Source organism: Pteronotus mesoamericanus, unplaced genomic scaffold (assembly GCF_021234165.1).
Source record: "Pteronotus mesoamericanus isolate MK-2021 breed Mesoamerican mustached bat unplaced genomic scaffold, CSHL_Meso_final scaffold_507, whole genome shotgun sequence".
NCBI classification, from domain to species: domain Eukaryota; kingdom Metazoa; phylum Chordata; class Mammalia; order Chiroptera; family Mormoopidae; genus Pteronotus; species Pteronotus mesoamericanus.
Genome location: NW_026555319.1, coordinates 6,040,924 through 6,063,849, shown reverse-complemented (window position 1 = coordinate 6,063,849; position 22,926 = coordinate 6,040,924). Strand labels below are relative to the sequence as shown.

General features: G+C 57.6%; 2 protein-coding genes across 3 annotated transcripts; one reads left to right on the top strand and one right to left on the bottom strand.

Moving 5' to 3' along the window:
• Nucleotides 1–4,369, bottom strand: RITA1 (RBPJ interacting and tubulin associated 1). The gene is made up of 4 exons (XM_054593907.1): nt 4,095–4,369; nt 3,790–3,927; nt 3,030–3,386; nt 1–622 (listed from the first exon to the last, which is right to left on the bottom strand). Exons 3-4 carry the CDS (start codon nt 3,329–3,331, stop codon nt 118–120), a joined length of 807 nt encoding a protein of 268 aa, XP_054449882.1. The 5' UTR covers nt 3,332–3,386; nt 3,790–3,927; nt 4,095–4,369; the 3' UTR covers nt 1–117.
• A 246-nt stretch (nt 4,370–4,615) lies between these two features.
• DDX54 (DEAD-box helicase 54) lies at nt 4,616–22,907 on the top strand. Of its 2 annotated transcripts, none has more exons than XM_054593956.1 (20): nt 4,616–4,813; nt 7,124–7,253; nt 8,654–8,724; nt 9,296–9,484; nt 9,599–9,648; nt 10,580–10,621; nt 10,739–10,834; nt 11,530–11,651; nt 11,737–11,798; nt 11,878–12,009; nt 13,149–13,359; nt 15,305–15,439; nt 15,912–16,142; nt 16,220–16,293; nt 16,970–17,182; nt 18,246–18,388; nt 18,509–18,622; nt 19,076–19,177; nt 19,351–19,439; nt 21,517–22,907. In XM_054593956.1, exons 1-20 carry the CDS (start codon nt 4,640–4,642, stop codon nt 21,750–21,752), a joined length of 2,616 nt encoding a protein of 871 aa, XP_054449931.1. In that variant the 5' UTR covers nt 4,616–4,639; the 3' UTR covers nt 21,753–22,907. The 2 variants fall into 2 exon arrangements, with proteins under 2 accessions (XP_054449931.1, XP_054449930.1); XM_054593955.1 differs by having other exon boundaries at nt 19,351–19,463; nt 21,520–22,906.
• Nucleotides 22,908–22,926: the final 19 nt, after the last annotated feature.

The following is a 22,926-nucleotide window of genomic DNA, read 5'->3' as shown; positions in this document are numbered from 1 at the left end:
TCCATGGGCACTTCAAAGCCTGGAGTGCCCCTGAGAATCACCCCACCTGTGCCGCCCTCCGAAACTGGGGCCCTGGCCGTGACCTCTCGGGCAAACCTGACGACAGGACTAAGAAACTCATTTCCAAGGGGGCTTTGGTTTCTGGGGGGCCCCACCTCGTTGGGGGGTAGCGGGCACCGAAACACTGCCTGAACGAGCCCTGGGAGTCACCGGGGGGCTCCGGAAGGTCACCCCCAATGGGGAAGGCCTGGGGTCCCGAGCTCTGTTTGCGTGGGGGCCGCTGGTGGGCGGACGGCCAGTGGTGGGGACATGCAGGCGGGTGAGGGAATGGGACGGCTCCCGGCTCCCTGGGCGTGGAGAGTCTAACGCACCCACGGACAGCTGCCGGGAGTCTGCCCCCACCCTGGGCTCTGTCTCTGAGGGACCGGCTGGGTGAATGGCGCGCAGGGGGGTCTCCCTGGGCTGGGGTGAGTGGCCCCTTGGGGTAGCCGGGGGTGTCCAGAAGAGGGAATGGAGTTTCGCAGCCTCTCCTTTTGCCGTCCATGGGGCCCCCAAGCTGGCGCCCTCGGGTCGGGAGCCAAACAGGGACTCATCACAGTAAGACGGAGTGTGGCTGATCAGTCTGGCAAAGGGAAGAGAAACACAGTGAGCCCATGCAGTGAACAAACCCTACAACCTTAACCCCCGCCCACCCCTGCCAGGCGCCTGAGAGGGTTGCCGGTAGATCCCGGAAGTCCCTGTCTCCCAGCCTGGCACCCACGGTGAGGCCGCAGCCCCCTCGTGCACCACCGCCCCCATCTCTGTTAATATGCCACGCATCCCGTCTCCCCATTCCCTGGCAGGTGCCCCAGGCCTGGTCATTTGCATATTTCACCCTCCTGGCCACATGACCTATTCTGTCCAATGAGAGTCTGCCTTAGGACTTTTGCTGAAACTACTAGGAAAGAGATGTCTTTCTGTCTCCTGGTCTTGAAAAGCTGGCAGATGTAAAGACAAAGCAGCTAGTGGCCGTCTCCCCAGAATGTGTGGCGGGGCAGGGGGGAGCCACACTAAGATGAAGACACTGTCCCTAGTGATGGTCTGAGCCCTTGTTACATAGGCCCAAGCTCCTTTTTCCACTGAAACCAGTTTAGGGGAAGTTTTCTATCACTTGCAACCAAGAGTCCTAATTAAGATAATGTTGGTCTTTATAACCATCACCTTTTCTATTAACTTCCACTTCTACTTTTTCCTAGTAGCCCCATCAGCTGAAACTTTGCAATCCCATGGCCCTTCCAACTTGAAAATTTTGAATATTCACTGATGGCTCTTCATGTACAGACCCTGGACTCAGCACATCACATACAGTATCTTATTATTTCTCACAACATCCACAGGAGGGAGATCCTGATAATCCCGTTTTACAGACAAGAAAACAGGTATGGGGAGGGTAAAGCCCCACAGCAAGAAGGACGGGAGAGGCCAGATTCAAATCCAGCCTGGCTCACGACTCAAGCGCTCCATCAGGGAATCAGACATTCGTACATGCCTTCTAGAACTCTGATCAGCAATTATTTTTTAATTAATCCCACAGGTGTTCCCAGCACACCCATGCGGTCCACGGGTTCTGGCCAGGACTGAAAGTGCTCCAATTCCCAAACTTTGAGTCTTTGAAAAGTCAGCCTGTTGCTGCTGAACTTCTCAAACCATATCTCGCTTCAGCACATTATCTGTCTGGTGCCAGTTTTTGCTCAATAACATCTCTATCTCTTCTGCACCTTCTCACGGACACCCTCTACTTGTCTGCATCCAGCACAAAACCGCATCCTCCAGCAGAGCACGTGGTTAACGGTAACCTCCCTCATCACACACACCATACCTCTGTTAATGCAGCCGGCCCTACATTTACATGAGCATTTTCGGCCACGTCCTGGGTGTCAGTGCTGCTAATGTCAGGCTGACCCTTGTCCGGCTGTGGCGCACAGACCTTGTCAGGAACATCACCCCCGATCCGACAAGCCTTACTTTTATCTTGTTGATTTTTACCTCCTTAAATAGGCATCACTCCCTTTTCTTGACTAGAGTACGTCCCTTCTGGCTCCGGAGGGATCATAGCTATGATTGCCTAGTTGTTAGGGACTGAATTGTGTCCTCCCAAAATTCATGTTGAATTTTAAAGAGGTAATTCAGGTTCCGTGAGGCTATTGGGGTGGGGGGGCTCTTTAAGAAGAGGCACCAGGAGTACACATGCTCACAGAGAGAGGCCACGTGCGGATGCCGTGAACAGGCGGCCATCTGCAAGCCACAGAGAGGCTTTGGGAGGAGCCAACCCTGCTGGCACCTTGATCTTGGACTTCAAGTTTCCAGAACTGTGCGAAAATAAATTTCTGTTGTTAAGCCCCTCGCTCTCTGGCATTTTGTTGTGGCAGCCATAAGTAATTACCACACCAGTCTCCTGTGTCTTTGTCCAAACCACTGATAAACAAGGAGCCCTGTGGGCCACCACTAGGTACCTTCTTCCAGGCTGATGTTAATCTGGAATATTCAAATAATATTCAAGATAATCTAAAGCTAATCTAATTATTTTTCAACCATTAGCATTAGCTTCTGGTTTTCTAACTTGTTCAGGAAAATGCAGCAAGAACCGTTTTCAGAAGGGCTTGCTGAAATCTGTGACCGCCACACCTGTCATTTCAGGAATCAACCACGCTAATAATCTTATGCAAATTGCTCTGTAATCTCCGGCGGATCCTGACCTCTCTGGGTCTCAGCAGCCAGTCCGTGACATTTCAGGATGGGTATTCCACCATCACAACCACCATCACTACCGTTCATCCAGAGCTTTCTAAGCGTCAGGTTACCTAGCCAAGCACCGTACCCACCTCAACTCATTTAATCCTCTCCATAATCCCACGAAATGCCCTTTTCCACGCAAGGAAACCGCCGCTTGGACGGGCCAAGGTGCTGGGCCACAGTCACACGGCAGGGAACAGCAGGGCGCGGACAGGAACCAAGGTGGCTACCGCGGGTGCATCTGCCCATGCCGTCACCTGTATTTGTTCTTCTTCCTGTGTGTGAGGGTCGGGGTGCAGCCCCTGGAGGAGGTGGTCTCACAGCTCCCCGGAGCCCGTGAAGCCTCTGCGCCCACTCCTTTGGTTCTGTCGGCCTTCTCCACCCAGGGTGGGTCAAAGTCTGGCGGTGTGGGCCGGGTGCCTGAAGCGCTGCCAAACAGAGTCTCATCCACGTACGAGGCCCTGGCCCTGGCCTGAGAGCCGCCCCGGCAGTGGCGCTGACGGTGAAGGGTCTGCATCCCACTGACGGCCAGCGCCACCGGGGTCTTCATGCTGCCCATGGTCTCGGGTGACCGCAGGCATGCTCCGCCCACCAGGCCCTGCCTCCAGGGCTCCCTGTGAAAAGGGCATCAGGATGCCATCTCTCGGTCATCTGCAGTGCCACCGCAGAAAGACTGACAGTCTTTTCAGTCCCCATCCCAAGGGCAAAAAGGTCAGGTTTTCCCTCAAGCAATTCTCCTCAAAGGGGGACTGCCAACCTCAGGGGACATTTCGGAAATTTGTTCAACAGGTTTTTTTTAGTTGTTAACAGTGATGGGGAGACGGGTGCTGCAGGCGAATATTTAATGAATATGCTTTCTTAGCACAGTGTGCTCAATAAATATGATAGAATGCTAGGGGACGAAGGAGAGATGGGGCTTGTGTCCCCTTTGGCACCAACCACCAAAAAAAAAAAAAAAAAAAAGACTGGTCGGGGAAAGTCAGGGCAGGAAATAATCAGTTTCAATCTCATGCCTACCTCGTGCAAAGAGCTTTCGAAACATTGTCTCATTTAATCCTCCCATTGGACCTGTGAAGTAGCTTTATGTCCATTCTGCAGATGACAAAACTGAGGCTTCAAAAGGTGACGTCACATGTGTAAGTTACAGCGATAAAGCTAAAATAGAGAAAGAGGAATTTGAACCTGCTAAGAGTCCAGAGCTTGTGCACTTTACCATTCTACTCTAGGGGATTACATGACCCCGACTGCTGCACGTGCCCCGATCCCCACATCAATGTCCGGGCCGATGTCCGAGGAACACGCATTCTTGGGGTATTTACTACCTGAGCATCGTGGCTCCCGGACGTCCGTCGGCTGGCTGCAACACTCAGTGCTCCCCCTACCAGGTCTGGACTTTTGTGCGCGGGTACTCGGGCACCCGCGGCGCGCGGTGCATCCGTGGTTCCGGTCTATCCGGGGCCTGGAATCACGGAGCTCTGGACCCCCGGCTGCCCAGGCCGTCCCGGGTTTCTGTCCGGAGCAACGTGCGTACAGACTCGCCCGGGACCAGCAGGCCCTAGCGACGTGCGCTCCGCGCGCGTCTCAAACAGCAACCAGCCAGCGTCCGGACGGGGCGGGGCGGCGCGGCCGGAACCATTCGCGCCAGGGGGGAGGACGCCAGTTCCAAACGCCTCCACAGTTCCCCAAAGCCTAGGAGAAGGGCCTCTCGCGCCAGTCAAAGGAGCTTGTGCGCGCGCGCGCCACGCCTCCTGGGGCTGCAGTGGAGCAGGGAGTGCAGCCGCGGCCGCATAGACGCGTGTTCCCCCGGCCGCGCCTTGGTACGACCCCAAGACTCCGCCCCTTCCCGTTTTCCAGTGCCAGGGTCCGCATGGCTGTCCGAGAGCACCAGGTGGCCAGACCGCGGTCGCGACCTGCCATGGCCCAGCGGAGGAAAAAGAAGGGACTTCGGAGGCGCCGGGGCGCGGCCTCCCAGGCCCTCAGCAGTGACTCGGAGGACGGCGAGTTTGAGATCCAGGCGGAAGATGACACCCGGGCTCAGAAGGTAGGAGCGTGGGGCTGGGACACACGTTGGCGCCCGAGTCCGGCTGCGTGCGGCCCTCCGTGGCCTCATTTTTCCCAGCTGGGGAGTGGGCACTACCGAGGGTGGGGAGAGGTCAGCTGGCAGGGGTCGAGGGCACGATCGCCGGCCTGAGCGTGTGTCTCGGAGCCCGTCTTGCTCGGGGTCTATACGGCCCAAGCCATAGAGTTCTAGAGGCTGGGGCCTGCGGGTCTTCCTGGCTGGCTTTGGGCTGAACGCTCCTCATTGGCTATCTCCTACTCAGGGGGCGGGTCTAGTTCTCTTTCGTCCAATGAAAAGTGCGAGTGCGGAAGATCTGACTTTCGAGAGTTTAGGGGATTGTTGAGAGTTTGAATTAAGGGGTGCCCGGACCCCGTAGCTTGGGACCCCAATGCGTCCAGTCCTCTGGGAAACTAGGTAATAAATTAAATTTGGGTTTGTTGACCAATTACTATGTTCCAGGCCCTGTGCTGAGAGCTTTAGGAACCTTATTATTTAATCCTTAGACCAATCCTGAGAACTAATTATTGTCGTCCCATATTCCAGAGGAGGAAAACTGAGGCCTAGATTGATAAAGGAACTTGACTAAGACCTCTCAGCTTCTGAGAGCCAGGATTCAAACCCGGGACCGCCTTGTTCCAGGGTCTGTGCTATTTCCAGTACTGAGTGCCAGCTGTGTGCAAATGGGGAGGGAGGTCTGTGCCTAGCGTGACGGGTGCAGCGTAGCTCTGGATAAGTAGGTGAATGAGGGGGTATTTATATGAAGAGCGGGTTCTACACTCCTTCAAGGCAGGGCCCAGACCTTATCCCACTGTTTCCCCAGCCTAGCTGGTACCTGGCATGCAGTAGGTGCTCTATAAATGTGGAGAAACTGCGGAAGGTAATAAACAGGAGAGCAGAGTACTAATGCCGAAGAGGAGCCTGTGCTGTGGATCAGACCAGGGGCTTTGCCCTGGCTCAGCCCAGTGTTGAAATCTGGCCCAGACTTGGACTAACTGGAATAGTGGAGGAGTTGCTTACCCTCTCTGAGCCACATCGGTAGAAGGCGGAGGTTTCATGCGGGAAGACGGCTAGTGATAACATGTGCCTCACAGACCGTGGAAAAGATTAAATGACATGTTTCTATATTCTACTCATTCTGTATAATGCTGGGCACTCATGTGTTCCAGGCACTCTGTAGTTATGTGTCGAGAGCAGAGAAACTTTTCCTCTAAGGACCAGATGGTAAATGTTTTAGGTAAATATTTTAGAGGGTGAGGCCCCATACGGTCACTGTCTTCTTTGTCTGAATTTTTGGCGGTCTTTTAGTATAGCTCATGGGCCACACTAGACAGGCTGCAGCTCTGACCTAGTGCTGTAGTGGACCATAGGGAGTCACAGTGGAAAGAACATAGACTCTAATCCCCCACTGGCTGTCTGTGTGATCGTGGGCAGATCACGTCACCTCTGTGGCTCAGTTTCCTTCTCTGTAAGATGGACAAGATAATAGCACCCACTTCCTGGGGTTGTCCTGAGGATTAAATGGAGTAACTGATATGAATGCTCAGTAGCACCTGGGTTAGAGTGAGAGCCATATAAGTGTTAGCCATTATTATGACTTAGTGGTCCATACATGTTACTTCTGAAAGGACAGGGACAGCTCTGTAGTCTGAGAAGGCTCCCCAAAGGAGGCGTCTGGGTTAGACTTAGCCGTCCTAGGATAAGTGCGTGGGCAGAGAGGAGGCAGGCCCAAGAGAGACCAGAGTTGGGTAGATCAGAAAGGGGATTAAGAAGCGGGGGGTAGGGCGGCCTGGAGAAATCTAGTCCCTCGCACATTGTAGACATTGTGATTGGCTCTCTATAGAGTTTTTCATTTTGAGGGCTTTGAATGACAGGCCAGGATGATGATGGTGGTGGTGGTGGTGGTGGTGGTGATATCATCACCATTTACATACTGGGCACTGTTCTGAGCTTCATACTCACCGGTTTAGATTTCACAACACCCTCTGAAGCCCGGGACTTGTCATTGAAACACAGACGCAGGGAAGGTTAAGTCTCTTGCATGAGATCTCCCAGCTGGTAAGTGGCAGAGTTGGATGGAAACACAGGCAGTCCGCCGGCCGAGCCCACCCTCAGGCTCTCTGCCCTGTCCTGGCCCAGTCAAAGGAGAACCCTGTCGCCGAGAAGTCATGTGATTGGGCAGGGGCGTCATCAGCTCGAATGGGGTGCGGACTGACAACCGGACAGCCCCCCTCCCTGTCCCCAGGGGTCTGATGGTGCCCGGAGTGATGCTGCCCCTCCGTTCCTCCCTCCCAGCTGGGACCTGGCCGACCCCTGCCCACCTTCCCCACCTCGGAGTGCACCTCGGACGTGGAGCCGGACACGCGGGAGATGGTGCGGGCCCAGAACAAGAAGAAGAAGAAGTCAGGAGGCTTCCAGTCCATGGGTGGGTGAATCAGGCCGCAGGGGGCCATCACGCCTCGGAGCCCTGCTCTGGGCCCAGCGCTACGGCAGGCGTTGGGTGGACTGAGGCAGCAGACACCGTCTCGGCCTTCGCGTGGGGTGATGGGCCTGACACGGTGGGAGGGCAGTTGGAGCCGGACGCAGGGCAACGCTGGTCAGGAGCAGGCATTTGGGGAGTTCCTGCGTGGCGACAGCATTTCAGAGCCGGGGTTGGGGGTGCAGCAGTCAGGTGGGATTGGAATACCCGGCTACGTGGAAATGAAGCCGGACTCTTGCTGTTTACAAATCAGTAGCCTCTGGAGCGAAGATTTAAATATTATGAACATTTTTCTAATCTTAGAAAGGAAAAGAAGGCCTTTTTAAGTGCAACCCGAGCCCAGTGTGATTTTTTTCTATTAGATGCGTGTATGCCAAAAAGCGCTGTATACTAACTTAAAGTAAATGCTGTTTTGGGAGCATATTGGCAAACTATGGGATAGACAAAAGGGTAAATATAACATGCAAAGAGCTTTCACAGATCGGTAAGAAAAAGACAGACACCCCGATAGAGACTTGGGTGAACAATGTGAGCAGTCAACTCACAAAAGGAATCTAGGCAGCCAATATACTACATTAAAAATGCACTAAAAATTTATCAAAACTGAAAGGAAAAAAGTAAATACAAACATTGACATGTAGCTATTTTTTTGCCTTTCTGAGTCACCAAGATAACTGAGCAGAAAGCAGCCGCAGTAGACGGTGGTGCCGTCCTGCCTCAGGCCTCCACTCTCCTCCCATCTCCACACGCCCGAGCCACATCCTGTCACCCAAGGCCACCTCCTCCCCTTCTAGGACCGCTTGCCTCATTGGTCAACACTCGTGCTTGCACGTGTCATGGGCCCGTGTCACGTGACACCCTTTTCCTCTGGTTATACATTTCAAACATATAAACAAAAAATAGAACACAGTGAATCTCCACCTACCCATCACCAGCTTCAACTGTTTCCAGTCTTATTTTAGCCACGCCTCACCCCCGTGTCCCCAGCATCCCAGGGGATTCGGCAGTGCGTCCCAGACATCCCCTCTTTGTGTTCCTAAACACTTCCTGCTTACCTTCAAGGAGAGGCAGGGCCTTACATACCTGAGACAAACTCAGTCCTCAGTATCATCCAAGACCCTCGTCACCATTTGGACCCCCAGCCGTCTCATGATACTAAGACTGTGCTCACATCAGAACCCACCTGAGGCTCATATTCCATAACCTGTAGATTTGTCTCAATCTATTGGGTCTGCTCTATTGCTTTTCTTTTTTTTCTTGCTATTTATTTGACGGCATGAGTCATTTGCCCCACGTGGTCCCGTGGGGGCTCCCCGGGCCCCCGGTCATTCCCGTGTCTTTCCCAGGCCTGAGCTACCCGGTGTTCAAAGGCATCATGAAGAAGGGCTATAAGGTGCCCACACCCATCCAGAGGAAGGTATGCGGGGTGTGAGGGGGAGGGCTGGTGGGGTTGGGAGGAGGGGACAAGCGACTTGGCCCTTCTCTCGGCCTCTTGGCAGACACCCCTTGTCCCGGCTGTCACATCTGTTGTCCCTCTTATTCTGAAACCCCACAAGCTCGCCTGTTTCACAGGTGGAGAAGTTGGGCCTGGCAGAGAGGAGACTCGACTCTGGGCCTCTTTGCCACTTAAGCCTGTTCACTGCCGAGGCCCTGCTGGCAGCTCGCAGGCCCCCTGTTATCTCCCGAGGCCCGTGACGGGTGTCCTCAGACATTTAGCTGCAAGGCGGACACTCCTCTGGGGTCCTGAGGAGGAAGAGTAGTCAGGGAGGTAGAGTCTGGCGGGGAGGTAAGCTGGAGGCAGATGTTCAAACAGGAGGAAGATTTGGGTGTGATGAGCTGCTTGTCCCTGGAAGCATGCAAACAAGCTTTGGCAAGAATGGGATCAGAGCTGGACGACAGGCCCCTTCCCCTTCACTGGGATCCCCTAGGTCATCTGTTCCCCAGATCACGTGGTGTTGGGGTACAGGGGCCGACTCGTTTCTCCGCAGACCATCCCGGTGATCCTGGATGGCAGGGACGTGGTCGCCATGGCCCGGACGGGCAGCGGCAAGACAGCCTGCTTCCTTATCCCCATGTTCGAGCGGCTCAAGACCCGCAGCGCTCAGACCGGGGCCCGAGCCCTCATCCTCTCGCCCACCCGAGAGCTGGCCCTGCAGACCATGAAGTTCACCAAGGAGGTCTGTCGAGGCTGGAGGGGTGCAGGTGGGCAGGCTGGGCTGGGGCCCGTGGCGAGGCCTGAGGGGACCAAGTCCTCTCCCCCTCACCCTCTCTCAATCTTTCTCTCCCCACAGCTGGGCAAGTTCACCGGCCTCAAGACTGCCCTGATCCTGGGTGGGGATAAGTAAGAGCCCCCTCGTCCCCCGCCACGGTCACCCGTACCCTTACACCCCCGTGCAAGCATAGCCCGTCCTCCAGGGTATCAGAGTGAAGGAACCGTGTGCCTTATTAACATAGCAAGTTCTTGGCACATTAAAAAAACCCCAAAAACCAAACAAGGGAAACATGCAGTAAAAGACGGAGATTTCTCACACAAGCACTGGCGAGGTTCCGATGCTCCCGAAAGAGAGCTGGTGGCACACAGGTCACCCGGACAGGTAGCTTAGTTGTGAATGTTTTAAGGTGCCTACTTGTGGGTTGTTTAAAGTGGATTGCACAAAAACCAGTTTCCAGCTGTTCCCCGGCCCCATCCCCCAGTGCCTCCTTCACAGGGCAGCCCCTCCCTTTTTCCCACGGTCACTGTCATCTGTCACTCTCTGTTTTCTGAGTGTTTGGCTGTCCAGTGCTCTTTTGTCTACATTGTGATTTATTATCTCTGTAGTTCGTGATTGTGAACTGTGCCTCCCTGGGCTAGGCCTGGCCGGACTTCTGGCTTCCACAGGTGTCCCAGGGGTGCGTCAGAGGATGACTAACGTTAGGGGTGTGTGTGTGCTCAAAAGGTTTAAGAACAAGGACAGAGAGATCCAGGAAACTGGATTTTAGGGGCCACTGGCCGTTCCTAGGTTAGTTGCTAGGGGGTGCTGTGGGTCAAAGGCAGCTTTGTTGCAATCTGGACAGAGAGTGAGGTGGGCTCTCAGGCTGAGCCCATCTCTTTGGGGAACTCTTTGTTGTATATCAGTCGTCTTGTATATTTGAACTTGTATCTCCTGTCAGGGCAGTGCCTGTCCCCAGTTGCAAGTCTGGGGAGTGGGACGCACCTGGGCATTTGGTACGGGGAGAGGGAGGGACTAGACAGAGGCCTGTTCTATCAAGCTGACACCTCCCCTTCTCCCTAGAATGGAGGACCAGTTTTCAGCCCTGCACGAAAACCCGGACATGTGAGTTTGGATTGGGAGTCATGCTCTGGGGTCCATTCCCAGAGGGCCAGCAGCTGGGGGATCAGAGGAGGGCACTGCTGGGGGCCCTGGGTGACCTGGCCTGCACACCCCTTCCAGAATCATTGCCACCCCTGGGCGCCTGATGCATGTGGCGGTGGAGATGAACCTGAAGCTGCAGAGCGTGGAGTACGTGGTATTTGACGAGGCCGACAGGTGAGGCGGCAGGTGCGCCCGGTGCAGTGCCCGGAACGGTCTGCCTCAGGGCTGGGAAGTGAGAGGGAGGCGGGCTGCCTGGGAGGAAGGGCCCTGCCAGGAGAGACCTGTGTACCGGGGTCGAAGCAGCGTTTCCCCAGGTTTCACCAGAGCTGAGGGGCTTCCGGGCCAACAGTTTTGCTTTGTGTTACTTTTGGGACTATCAGGAAGAGGAATAAAACAAATGTGATTTCAAAGTTAGAAATAGCAGCACAAAGTTGAGAACTCAGGTGGCATCAAATCCCAGGTCTGGGAACTTGGGCAAATCACAGAGGGTCTGAGGGGCCCTGGGGGGACCTCAGCTATAGAGTGGGCATAAGAGAGCGTGTGCCTCCCAGGGGGCCGCGTGGACTCCGGAGCTGATGTTGGTCAAGAGCTCAGGACAGTGCCTGACAGGGCAGGGGCTGCCGTCATTTATTTCAACGTGAGTTAGTAGGAAACGGAACAGATCAGACCTGAGGTTTCAAGGTTGTTACTGCTTGGGATGAAGTTGTCAGGTAGAGAAAAAGCGAGCTGAGTTAAAGAAACGTGAGGCAAACACCAGTCCGCAGGGGAGACAGGGTGGTGGGGGCGAGGAGGACAGAGAGTCTCGGAACTCTCTGGAGTGGCAGCCCCTCTCCTGACCCCGTCCTGCCCTCTGTCCTCCTTCGTCCCAGGCTCTTTGAAATGGGGTTTGCGGAGCAGCTGCAGGAGATCATCGGCCGCCTCCCGGGGGGCCAGCAAACGGTCCTGTTCTCCGCCACGCTGCCAAAAATGCTGGTGGAATTTGCCCGGGCTGGTGAGTGAGCTCGGGCTGGGGCGGGGGTCTGGGGGCCAGTCCTTGAGTAACTGAATGCCCCCCCCTCCCCTGTGGCCCCGCTTAGGCCTCACGGAGCCCGTACTCATTCGGCTGGACGTGGACGCCAAACTCAACGAGCAGCTCAAGGTGAGGCTGGGCCTGTGGAGTCTCCAGGTCCCTGTCCAGGGCCCTGAGAGCCACACCCACATGACCCCTCTCCCTGCAGACCTCTTTCTTCCTGGTGCGGGAGGACACCAAGGCTGCCGTGCTCCTCTACCTGCTGCGCACTGTGGTGCGGCCCCAGGACCAGACGGTGGTGTTTGTGGCCACAAAGCACCACGCGGAGTACCTCAGTGAGGTGAGAGGGCCTGGCAGGAAGACGGCCCACCTCAGGCCCTCTCCTGGGAACCTGCCGTGTATTAGCTTGGGCTGCAGTTCCATATATGGCCACCAGAGGGCAGCACCAGAGCGAGACAAGGGCCTGGCCATGGCTTGGTACTTTCTTATTTCAAACTTCTTATAAAAATTTTAAATGCATACTACAGTTAGAAAATAGCATAATGAACTCCCAGGTACTCAGTTATCAATTCATGGCCAGTCTTGATTCATCTATCACTCCCCTCTCCATCCAGGTTATTTTGAAGTATTTTCCAGCCATCCTATCATTATTCTATAGATTTCCAGTGATTTCGCAGCAACCTGTGTACAGAGCCTTAATCTTACATGAGAAGCCTGATGAGTGTTTTGTTTTATTTTTCTGATTTTTAGAGAGAGAAAAACATCAATTTGTGGGTCCCCTTATTGATGCTTTCATTGGTTGAGTCTGGCATGTGCCCTGACTGGGGATCAAACCCACAACCTTGACTTATTGGGATGATGCTCGAACCAACTGAGCTAGGTGGCCAAGGCCTTTAAAAAAAGAAAATTCTTTTTTTTACATACTGATTTTTAGAGATTGGTGAGTTTTTCCATACATGTACACCTGTGGCCTTCGGCTATATCAAAGCGTGGGGGTCCCTGTGCCCCAAAGGCTGCTGGGGCGCCTTCTCTGGCCAGCCACACCTGGGGTCTGTTGTCTGAGGCCACAGTTCACTGGGTTTCACTTAGCTGTTACACATCTAACAGTGCTTCCTCCTGGTGTGCAGCTGCTGGGTCACCAATGAATGAGACCAAAATAATAATTTCCAAAAAGCAGTTAACACTTTCACGGTGCTTCCTACGTTCCGGTCTGTTTCTCAGGACTGTGTATGTATTACCTCATTTAGTCCTCATAACAAAGCTACAAAGAGGGAACTGTTTTCCCCATTCTATGGGTGAGCAAAATGAAGGCACAGAGAGGTTAGGTAACTTGCCCAGGGTCAAGGTCGTGCGGCTTCTTAGTGGTGGAGTCCGGGTGAAGCTTACCACCAGGCCGTGACATCCCGACCGTGGCCCAGACCCCTCCCTCTCCTGCCAGCCTCCTCACCCCTCTCCCTCCATCCTGTCTTGGCTGAGCAGCTGCTGACGGCCCAGCGGATGAGCTGCGCCCACATCTACAGCGCTCTGGACCAGACGGCCCGCAAGATCAACCTCGCCAAGTTCGCCCACGGCAAGTGCTCCACGCTCATCGTGACCGACCTGGCCGCCCGAGGCCTGGACATCCCGCTGCTGGACAACGTCATCAACTACAGCTTCCCAGCCAAGGGAAAGCTCTTCCTGCACCGTGTGGGTAAGGAGCCAGCGGGGGTGCCGCGGGTGGAGAAACCGAGGCCCAGGAACTTGACCTATAAATTAGGATCCGGGGAGGTGGGGTGCCAAGGTTCTGCCGGGCAGCCTCACAGCTCTGAGGAAGTGATTGTCTGCTGCTTGGATTCCCCAGTCCTGGGCTCCTCTTTCCTGTCATGGTACTTGAGGATGTGGCCCCTCAGCCCCTCCTCCCTGAAGTCCTCTGAGTAAAACTGTCCTTCTAGCTCCTTTTCCTGGGGACCCTTGCCCACCGAGCCCTCTGCCTCCAGTCCCGTCACGCAGGCAGGATCTCCTGACTCCCTTCTTTGTTGGGTCAGCATGTCAGGCCCCCCTTCCCCTCAGCCCTGCCAGGCCGGGATGCTGCCTATGATTTTCCAGTTCTGCAAGTAAGATGCGCACATGGTAGGCATGTTGGAAAATGAAGCAAAGCAGCAGGTCCCGCGCCCCTGCCTGGTGACAGTGACTGTGGCCGTGCTCCCCGCGGCCCTGTCCCGCCTTTCAAGTGTAGCAGCTCCTTTTGTTTCCACAACCGCCCTGTGTAGCAAGTCCCACTTTGCAGGCGAGGACCCGGGGTCTTCTACAGGTGGCAAGATGGGGTGGCTGGGGTTGGCACCCCGCCTTCACTCTCATAGCCTCTCTGATGACATGGACGTCACTGTGGTGTGTTCTTTCCCCCGGCCGCCACCTTTTTCTTTTTTTAATTATGGTAGAAGAGGCACAGCGTATGATTATTGCGGGAACCATTGCTGGGTGGAGCGGCAGCGGCATTAAGAACGTTCGCACGAGTGAACAGCCGTCGCTGCTGCCTGGCTCCGGACCGTCTGCGTCTTCCCGCGCTGGACGACCCTCCCAGTGCTGGCCCTCTGACCCCCTCTACCCAGCCCCTGGCACCCACCACTCTGCCTTCTTTGCCTTCCTTTAATTCAGAAACGCGTTTATAAATACAGGTCACTTACTGTGTGTGTGAGAAGCAGCTAGCAGGTGGGGTCCCTTGAGCTGTTCCGGCTGTGACGGGACATCGCTGAATAAGGCGATTCTGGCCGCCCATGGGGGCCCCAGAGAAGTGGCTCGAGGGCCAGTTGGGGCGCAGGGGAGGCCTCCTCCTGGGTCTCCAGCCCAGGTCCCGTGTCCTGTGCCCCAGTTCCCACTGCACTGGGGACCCAGAGCTGGCTCTGTGCGCTTGGGGACCCCAAGACCCCCAAAGGGAATTTCTCATGCACCTCATGACCGACAGTGTAAATCACACCACCCCAAGTGACTCTTCCAAAGGTGGTGACACTTTTGTTTTGCAAGCTGCAGAAACAAGGCAACATGCGATGCTACGCATGGATTTACTTAAAGCAAACTTAGCATCACGCAGGCGGCTCTCTCCTCTGACCTTTTCCTTGCATCATTGTATGTCATGCAGGTTTTCATCCATTAACTGTCACTCCGTGACCGGCCGGCAAGCTGGTCCTATAAAGGGCTGGAGAATAAATACTTCAGGCTTCGGGGGCCGTATAGTCTCTGAGCTTGGCCCTTACAGCCCAATAGCAGCCACAGGCGATACGTAAACGATATATAACTTCATTTACGCAAACGGGTGGCTGGGGGGATGTGGTGTCTGGGCCCGTTGCTGGCCCCTTTCTTCTGCTGTAGAATCCCTGTCATGGGTCACCATCCAATTAATTTATGAGGTCCTTTCTGAGGGCGAGCAGCCCCTTGTCTGTGTTTCTGCCAACTTCCCGGAGCGCTGAGTCGGCGCGTGCACTCTCGTGCAGCTGACCTTGGCGACCTTCGGTGCCCCTTCCCCTCTCGTAGGGCGGGACACCAGCTCAGCCGAGGTGTGGGCTTGGCCTGCTTTGCACCCTGAGGGGTGGGCTGGAGGAAGTTGTGCTGGGCTTTTGGGGACTTTTCCTTTGCTGAAGCTTGGCCACCTCTTCCCGCAGGTCGTGTGGCCCGGGCCGGCCGAAGTGGCACAGCCTACTCCTTGGTGGCCCCAGATGAAGTCCCCTACCTGCTGGACCTGCACCTGTTCCTGGGCCGTGCCCTCTCCCTTGCCTGCCCCCAGGAGGAGCCCTCAGGTGGGTGGAGGCAGGGTGGGGCTCTTCATGTGGGCTTTGGTCGGTGTGGGGCTGGGTTTGACCCCCAAGAAGATCCCTATACAGTTCTCCCTCAGTGTCTGACGTGGGTTAGTTCTAGGACCCCCTCGGATACCAAAATCTGCAGATGAGTCCCTTGTGTAAAATGGCAAAGTATTTGCATATAACCTACACACATCCTCCTGTAACTTTAAGTCATCTCTAGATTATTTATAATGATACAGTGTGAATGCTGTGTAAATAGTTGCTATGCTGAACTGTTTATGGAATAATGACAAGAAGAAAAACTGTACACGTTTAGTACAGATGCAGCCAGCGCGGGCCTGACTGCGGACACTCGTCAGCAGCCGCAGGGGTAGCTCTGTGACGAGCGGGCAAGCGCGGTGTCGGCGAGGGGAGGCCGGGCGGGGGGGCCGGCGGCAGGCCTCTGACAGCACCGTGTGCGGGGCGGCAGGCGCGGGCGGCGTGGATGGCGTGCTGGGCCGGGTGCCGCAGAGCGTGGTGGACGATGAGGACTGCAGCGTGCGGAGCACCCTGGAGGCGTCGCTGGAGCTGCGGGGCCTGGGCCGCGTGGCCGACAACGCCCAGCAGCAGTATGTGCGCTCACGGCCGGCGCCCTCACCAGAGTCCATCAAGCGGGCCAAGGAGCTGGACCTCACGGGGCTGGGCCTGCACCCCCTCTTCAGTGAGTCCCCGCACAGGGCAGGGGCGGCGGGCACCCCGCAGAGCCGAGCCCCGGCCTCACGCCCTCCTCCCCTCCAGGCTCGCGCTTCGAGGAAAAGGAGCTGCAGCGGCTGAGGCTGGTGGACAGCATCCAGAAGTACCGCTCGCGGGCGGTGAGCGGGGGCCAGGCGGGGACCACACCGCGGCCGCAGCGGTGCCAGGACTCTGACTGAGTGCCCGAGCCCCAGCGGGACCCCAGCAGGGACTCCCGTCCCCGCTGGCCGCATCTTCGTCTGTACCTCTGGTTCTGTCGGCATCTCTAGAGACGCCACTGTTTCTGGAACCATCCCTGCTTGTCTCCAGCGGGTGCCCCATGTGGCGGCTGGTCCTTCCCACTTACAGATGGGTAGACTGAGGCTCACAGGAGAGTGACGTGCCCTGGGCCTGTTAGCGGCCTGGGGAGCCAGCCTGCCATTGCCGATCATCTCTGTCGACTCCCGCGGAGCCCCATCCTGTACCCAGGGGAGGCGTGTGCCGAGGCAGGGGAAGGCCCGCCCGCCGGCCAGTGTCAGGGAGAACGCGCTGGAGTGTCATGGTCAAGAGCGCTGGGTTCAGAGCCAGGTGGCCCTGAGCCGAAATCCCAGCTCTGGCCCATCCCAGCTGTGTGACCTCGGGCAGGTCACCTGCCCTCTCTGGGGCTCCCTTTCTAACTGAACAGCCAATAGTGAGGGTGTTCCTGGAAGGACTGAGAGCACTCAGGACGGGATGCCGGCGTGCCCACGGGCTGGGGGCGCGGAACCAGGTCGGGGAAGAGGCTGGTGGGTGAAGGACTCGGGTGTCCCCCTACAGACTATCTTTGAAATCAACGCCTCAAGCCGGGACTTCAGCAGCCAGGTGATGCGTGCCAAGCGGCAGAAGGACAGCAAGGCCATCGCCAGCTTCCAGCAGGGGCGGCAGAGGCGGCAGGAGGGCCTGCCTGGCCCAGCCCCAAGCTGCTCAGTGCCGAAGGAGGAGCAGCCTGAGGAGGAGGAGGCAGCGGCGGCCGCGGGAGAGAGCGTGGAGGTACAGGCCCCGCCCCGGGGACTTGGGGTCCCGCCAGGGTTTGGGGAAAGGGGTGGGCCAAGTCGCAGCAGCCATGGGGCTGTGCCCAGGCTTCGGGCAGTTGCTGGGGGTGGATTCGGGGATTCCAGTCCCAGGTCTGACACTTGTGGAAGTCGGCGACTCCCCTGTCTGGGGAGTGGGCTCATGGTGCTCGTCCGCCAGCCCTAGCCCGACACGCCAGGGACCAGATGCGTGTGGGGATTCTGAATCCTTAGGGTGGGTGTCCTGTGTGGGACATAGCACCTCAGCGGGGTCTGGGGTGTCACTGCCATCAACTGCATCAGAGCTCCTGCCGTGGGGCACACTGGTCCCTGAACTAACTACCCAGCCCCTTGTCGGCTCCGGTCGGCATCTGCCACCGAGGGGATTTCGGGAAAGCCCATTTTCTCGGCCTTGCGGACGAGGGCACCGCAGCCAAGTGACTAGGGTGCTGGGGCCCCCCGGGGCAGATGCAGGCGGCACCCGGCAGATTCCTGGTGGCAGCCACGTTGTCGTCATCTTGAGGGCAGTCTGAGCCCGGGGTCTGGGGCAGGCCGAAAGACAGAGCAGGAGCTCTTGGCAGCAGCGAGGGCACGACCAGGCATGCCAGACGCTGGGCCCTGGTGCCAGAGGCAGGGCCGGGGGGCCACACGGGGGGCCCCCTCCCTGGTAGGCAGGGTCCTGCGCCTGCTCCCCCACCTCCCTTACATTTGATTTGGATAGAGGCTCAGTAGCCAAAGCACAATGGCTGGAAACCCTGGACCAGTCCCCCCCCACACAGAGCAAGGCCCGGGCCGAGGGGGCCCGGGCCTTGCCTTGGTCACACAGCCGGGGGGACCACGCTGGGGCTGGAACATGAGTCCCTCCCTGGTTGGCACCTCGGCACCGCGCCCCCCTTCCCTAACCCTGCTGGTGCTCGAGGAGGGTTGTACTGCACGAGCAGAGGAGGAAATGGAGGGTCTACATGGCAACACCAAGCCGGACAGGTGTTGGGGGCAGGTGGGCTCGCAGGGGCTGCAGGTGTGACGGGGCCTCCGTCCGCCAGGACGTCTTCACGGAGGTCGTGGGCCGGAAACGGCCGCGGCCAGGACCTGACTGTGGAGCCAAGAGGCGGAGGGAGGAGGGCCGGCAGCGCGACCAGGACTTCTACGTCCCCTATCGGCCCAAGGACTTCGACAGCGAACGCGGGTGAGTGGCCAGTGCGCACGCGTGTGTGCATGCGTGTGCATACAGACATACGTACGTACGGCAGGTGGGGCCTAACGGCCCCGTCAACCCTGTTGTGTCTCCCTACTTGGCCTCCTGCAGCCTGAGTGTCGGTGGGGACGGCGGCACCTTTGAGCAGCAGGTGGCTGGCGCGGTCCTGGACTTGATGGGGGACGAGGCCCAGAACCTGACCAGGGGCCAGCAGCAGCTCAAGTGGTGAGTGGGCTTGTCAGCACAGCCTTCCAGGCCCGCCTGTCAACACGCGGTCCCACGCAGCTGGCCCGTGACCCCCAGAGCAGGAAATACACTACCTCCACCCCCTCCCTGATCCTGCACAGCACAAATTATGATGTGACCCCCCCATCCCGTTTCCATGTGACCATGCACAGTAAGGATGATGAACCCCTCCCCACCCCATTCAGAGCCAGGAGGTGGCTGACCCAGGCAGGGCCCCCGTTCCTGATGACCCCCACACTGCCTTTGAGGCCTGGGCTACCAAGGAAAGGTGAGGAAGGGCAGGGGGCAGGCCTGTACTGAGCACCTACTGCATGCGAGGCGTGCCACGCTGCTTTTCTGGGGTCCTCCAAGACCCTGGTGAGAGTGTCAGAGGAGGGAGGAGGCCACTGCAGGCGACCTCTGTCCATGGCAGCCCACCCGACTCTCCTGCAGGGACCGGAAGAAGAAGCGGTTTGTGGGACAGACAGGACAGGAGAAGAAGAAGATCAAGACAGAAAGTGGCCACTACATCAGCAGCTCCTATAAGCAGGACCTGTATCCTAAGGGGCGGGGCTGAGTGGCTTCTAGCCAGTTATTGGGGGCGGGGCCAAACACAAGTTTCCTGGGGGGGGACCTGCATTTGCTGGAGGGGGCGGGGCCTTTTCCCAGCCCAGGGGTCTCACAGGCGTCAGGATCCCACTAGCAACCTCCTTAGCAAGGTTTCCCAGCTATAAGAAGTGGAAGCAGAAACAGAAAATCGACGACCGCGACTCGGAGGAGGAAGGGGCATCAGACCGGCGAGGCCCAGAGCGAAGAGGTTGGAAGCGGGGCCGAGGCCAAGGTGGGATGTACCTCAGAACACAGATCAGTACGTGGTACATTTGGTCACCTGGGAACTTGGTCTCCTGACCCTGCCTGGGTCCCTCAGGTGACAGGCCAAGGGGATACGAACCATTGTCTGCCAGAGCCCGTGCTCCCTGACCGCAGCGTGGGCCGGCTGCCCCGCATGCCAGGACCCCATCCTGCCCCTCAGGGCCGATGGGCTCTAAGCAAAGGGGGCGGGAGCCTGTCCCGCCCCCTGGCGTGCTGTCAGAACGGTCCCACCTGCTGTGTGGAGGCAGGTTCCGCTAGACATTCGCCCCACGTGACTGGGGTGATCCTACAGGCCAGGACGCCCACGTGGGTCACAAGGGCGACGGCTGGCCCTGGGCCACCCAGCTGCCTGCCACCACCTCCCACCTGAGCCTCCTGTGGGGAGAAGGGAGCTCGGGACGGTGTCCTGGGCTCTCAGGTGGCCCTTAGCCCTCCTTGGCCTTCCTCCCCCGGGCCCTGCAGGGCTGGTCCCTGCCTCGCCCATGTCTCCACGAGTCTGCGCCCTTCAGCCTGCGGCCCGTTTCAGTCACGCCGCTGGGGCTCGTCCCCTGCCGCCCCAGGCGCCTCCTGCACCCTCGGCCTGGCCTCTCCGTCTCCAGTGGCGTCTCCGCTCTCCCTCTCCAGCTCTCTCTGTGTCTGTACTTGATTTTATCTGACGCTTCCTCTCGGTCATCCCCTGGGTCTCTTTCTCTCTTTCCATCTGACTCTGTGTCCTTGTTGTTCCGTCTCTTCCTTCCTGCTCTCTGTTGTCCTCCATTGTCTCTCCAAATCTCTCCATCTGTCTCATTGTCTTGTTCTTCTCTACGTGCGCACACGCACGCCTCCCGGCCTCTGTCTCCCGTGGTTGGTCGGTGTGTGTGTCTGTCTCTGTGGAGAGCCACCCCTTGGCCCCTCGTTGCCGCGGGCCCGCTGGGCCTGGGGGCTGCGGGTGGCCTGTCGCTCTGGGAAACGCAGCTGTTCTTTCCCTGCCTCGTCGTCGCTGGAGGTGATAGGTCCCTGTGACCCAGCCTGGCCCAGCGGAGACCTCCGGGGCCGCCTGAATGATCACCCGTCTGGGAGCCCTGCAAAGGCCGCTGTGGGTCCAGAGGAGCCGGGCAGGGAGAGGGCGAGGGAGAGGACGCGGGGCTCAGAGGGGAGCCAGGGACGCAGGGCAGGGGCCGGGCGGGACGCGGGCCTCTGCTGCCGCCCCTCTGCTGTGTGACCTTGGGCAAGCCCCTGCCCTTCTCTGGCCTCTGGTTTCTCTCTGGCCGAAGGAAGGTTATGGTACAGACTTTTTTTTTTTTTAATTTATTTATGTATTTTAGACAGAGAAGAAGGGAAGAGGGGAGGGAGGGAGAGAAACAGCAATGAGAAACATTGATCCATTACCTCCCACACCTGGGGACCCGGCATACGGCCCAAGCATGTGCCCTGACCAGGGATCAAACCAGCGACCCTTCGGTCTGCAGGCCGCGCTCAGTCCACTGAGCCTTCCCACCCACCGTGTGCAGCCTCTTTTCACCTAACAAGCCTAGAGCGTGCAGTCCAGAGAGACGGGGTGGAGTCCGCCTCAGCCACTGCTGGGGACCCGGGCGGGCTTAGAGGAGGAGTCGGGCTTTGTTGAAGTATTTATCATCACAATTGTCACACCTAGGCTATGGTCTCTCACTCTGGGCTATGCCTTCTTCTGAACACTCTACACATATTAGCTCACCGACTTATTAAGACCCATGAGTTAGGTGCTACTACTCCTAATTTACAGAGCGGGAAACTGAGGCACAGAGAAGTTAAGTGACTTGCCCATAGCCTAAGAGTTCACAGTTGGGATTTGAACCCTGGCAGTACTGGCTCGATGTTCAATGCTGTCAACCAGTATAGTAGACTACTTAAGCTTTTTAAGCACCTACTATATGCCAGAGGCTGGGGCCACAGTAGCGAACACAGAATGGGAGTGGGGGGCAGGGGAACAGTCGGGAGGCTTCTGGGAGGAGGAGACATTGAAAGTCAACCCAAAGGCTGAGCACCCTGGCCCCCTGTCCCAGCAGGTGCCTCCCAGCCCCGCACCCCAGGCACCCCCACAGGCCACGTGCGCTCAGAGCTCAAGACCAAGCAGCAGATCCTGAAGCAGAGGCGCAAAGCCCAGAAGATGCGCTTCCTGCAGCGTGGGGGCCTCAAGCAGCTCTCCGCCCGCAACCGGCGCCATGCCCAGGAGCTGCAGCGGGGCGCCTTTGGCCGGGGCGCCCGCTCCAAGAAGGGCAAGATGAGGAAGAGGATGTAAAGATGTCCCAGCCCTGCGGCCCCTCAGTTGGTCTGAGCGTGGATATCAGCAAACACTCCTGGGTGCCACTGTGTGCCTGGCCCTGTGCTGGGCATCCAGGAGCTCCTGTGCAGCCATCGTCCATGAAAAGGGGTGCTGGCCACAGAGGGCGGCAGCTGCCTCTGCCTAAGATGAGGACACTTGAACAGGGTCTTGAAGGGTGCATAGGAGTTTGCCAGCAAGGCCAAGCAGGCCCAGACCTGAACTGGCAACTCAGCAGCTGCTGCTTCCACGTATTCTGGGTTCAGAGGTGGCGGCCACATGGGTCTGAGCCGTGACTGCGTAAGGCCCAGTGATGTGTTTTTCATGTAATAAACCTTTATTGAGCTACAGTTCACTCGAGCAGTTGGAAGGGACAGACCCAGCCACTAAAGTCCCAGCTAGTGTGCCGGGGGGTTGAGAGTGTGTGGGCAAATCAGGGGTCCCCTGAGGGTGGGTTCTGTTGGTGTCCCCATTTTGCAGATGAGGAAGATGAGGCTCGGGATGAGCCAGCTGCCAGAAGTGGGATAGCCCCAGAGCTGGCGGCCATCCCCCTCCTCCTGCCAGGCCGGCCTCACAGCTGGGCGTGGAGAGCCCCAGGGAGAAGGACGTAGGGTCAGGGACAGAGGGCCCAGTGGCTCCTTGGCCTATGAGGGGACCCGGGTGTCAGAACCTGGCCTGGCCTTGGCCCTGCTGCATGGCCTGTGCTCCTCAGCCCCTGTGGGGTCCTGGGAAGGTCAAGGGCATCGTCCGGCAGCTGGATCATCAAGCCTGTGGTTACCGAGCACAGTGGAGGCGCCCTTGTGAGCAGGTGTTCTGTGAACGGGTGTCTGTCTCTGAGACCCTCTTGCTGGTCCTGTTGATTTCACTGGACTTACCAAACACTCGTCTAGAATTTACCAGAATTTGCACCAGGCCCCATTGCAAGCACCTGACACACACCTGTTTCCTGCCCCCAGCCACCCTGGAGGGAGGCCCTGGCCCTGGGTAGACGTGGGGTGGGTGCCCCCACACAGCCCACGTGTTTTGAGTGCTTTCTGTGTGCCCCTCATGGCCCACCACAATCTGAGCGGACACGACTCTCCCATCTTCAGAGGAGAGCCACTTGGCCCGCGCCCCGCAGCAAATGTGCACCTTGTCTCCGCGGAGAGGTCCC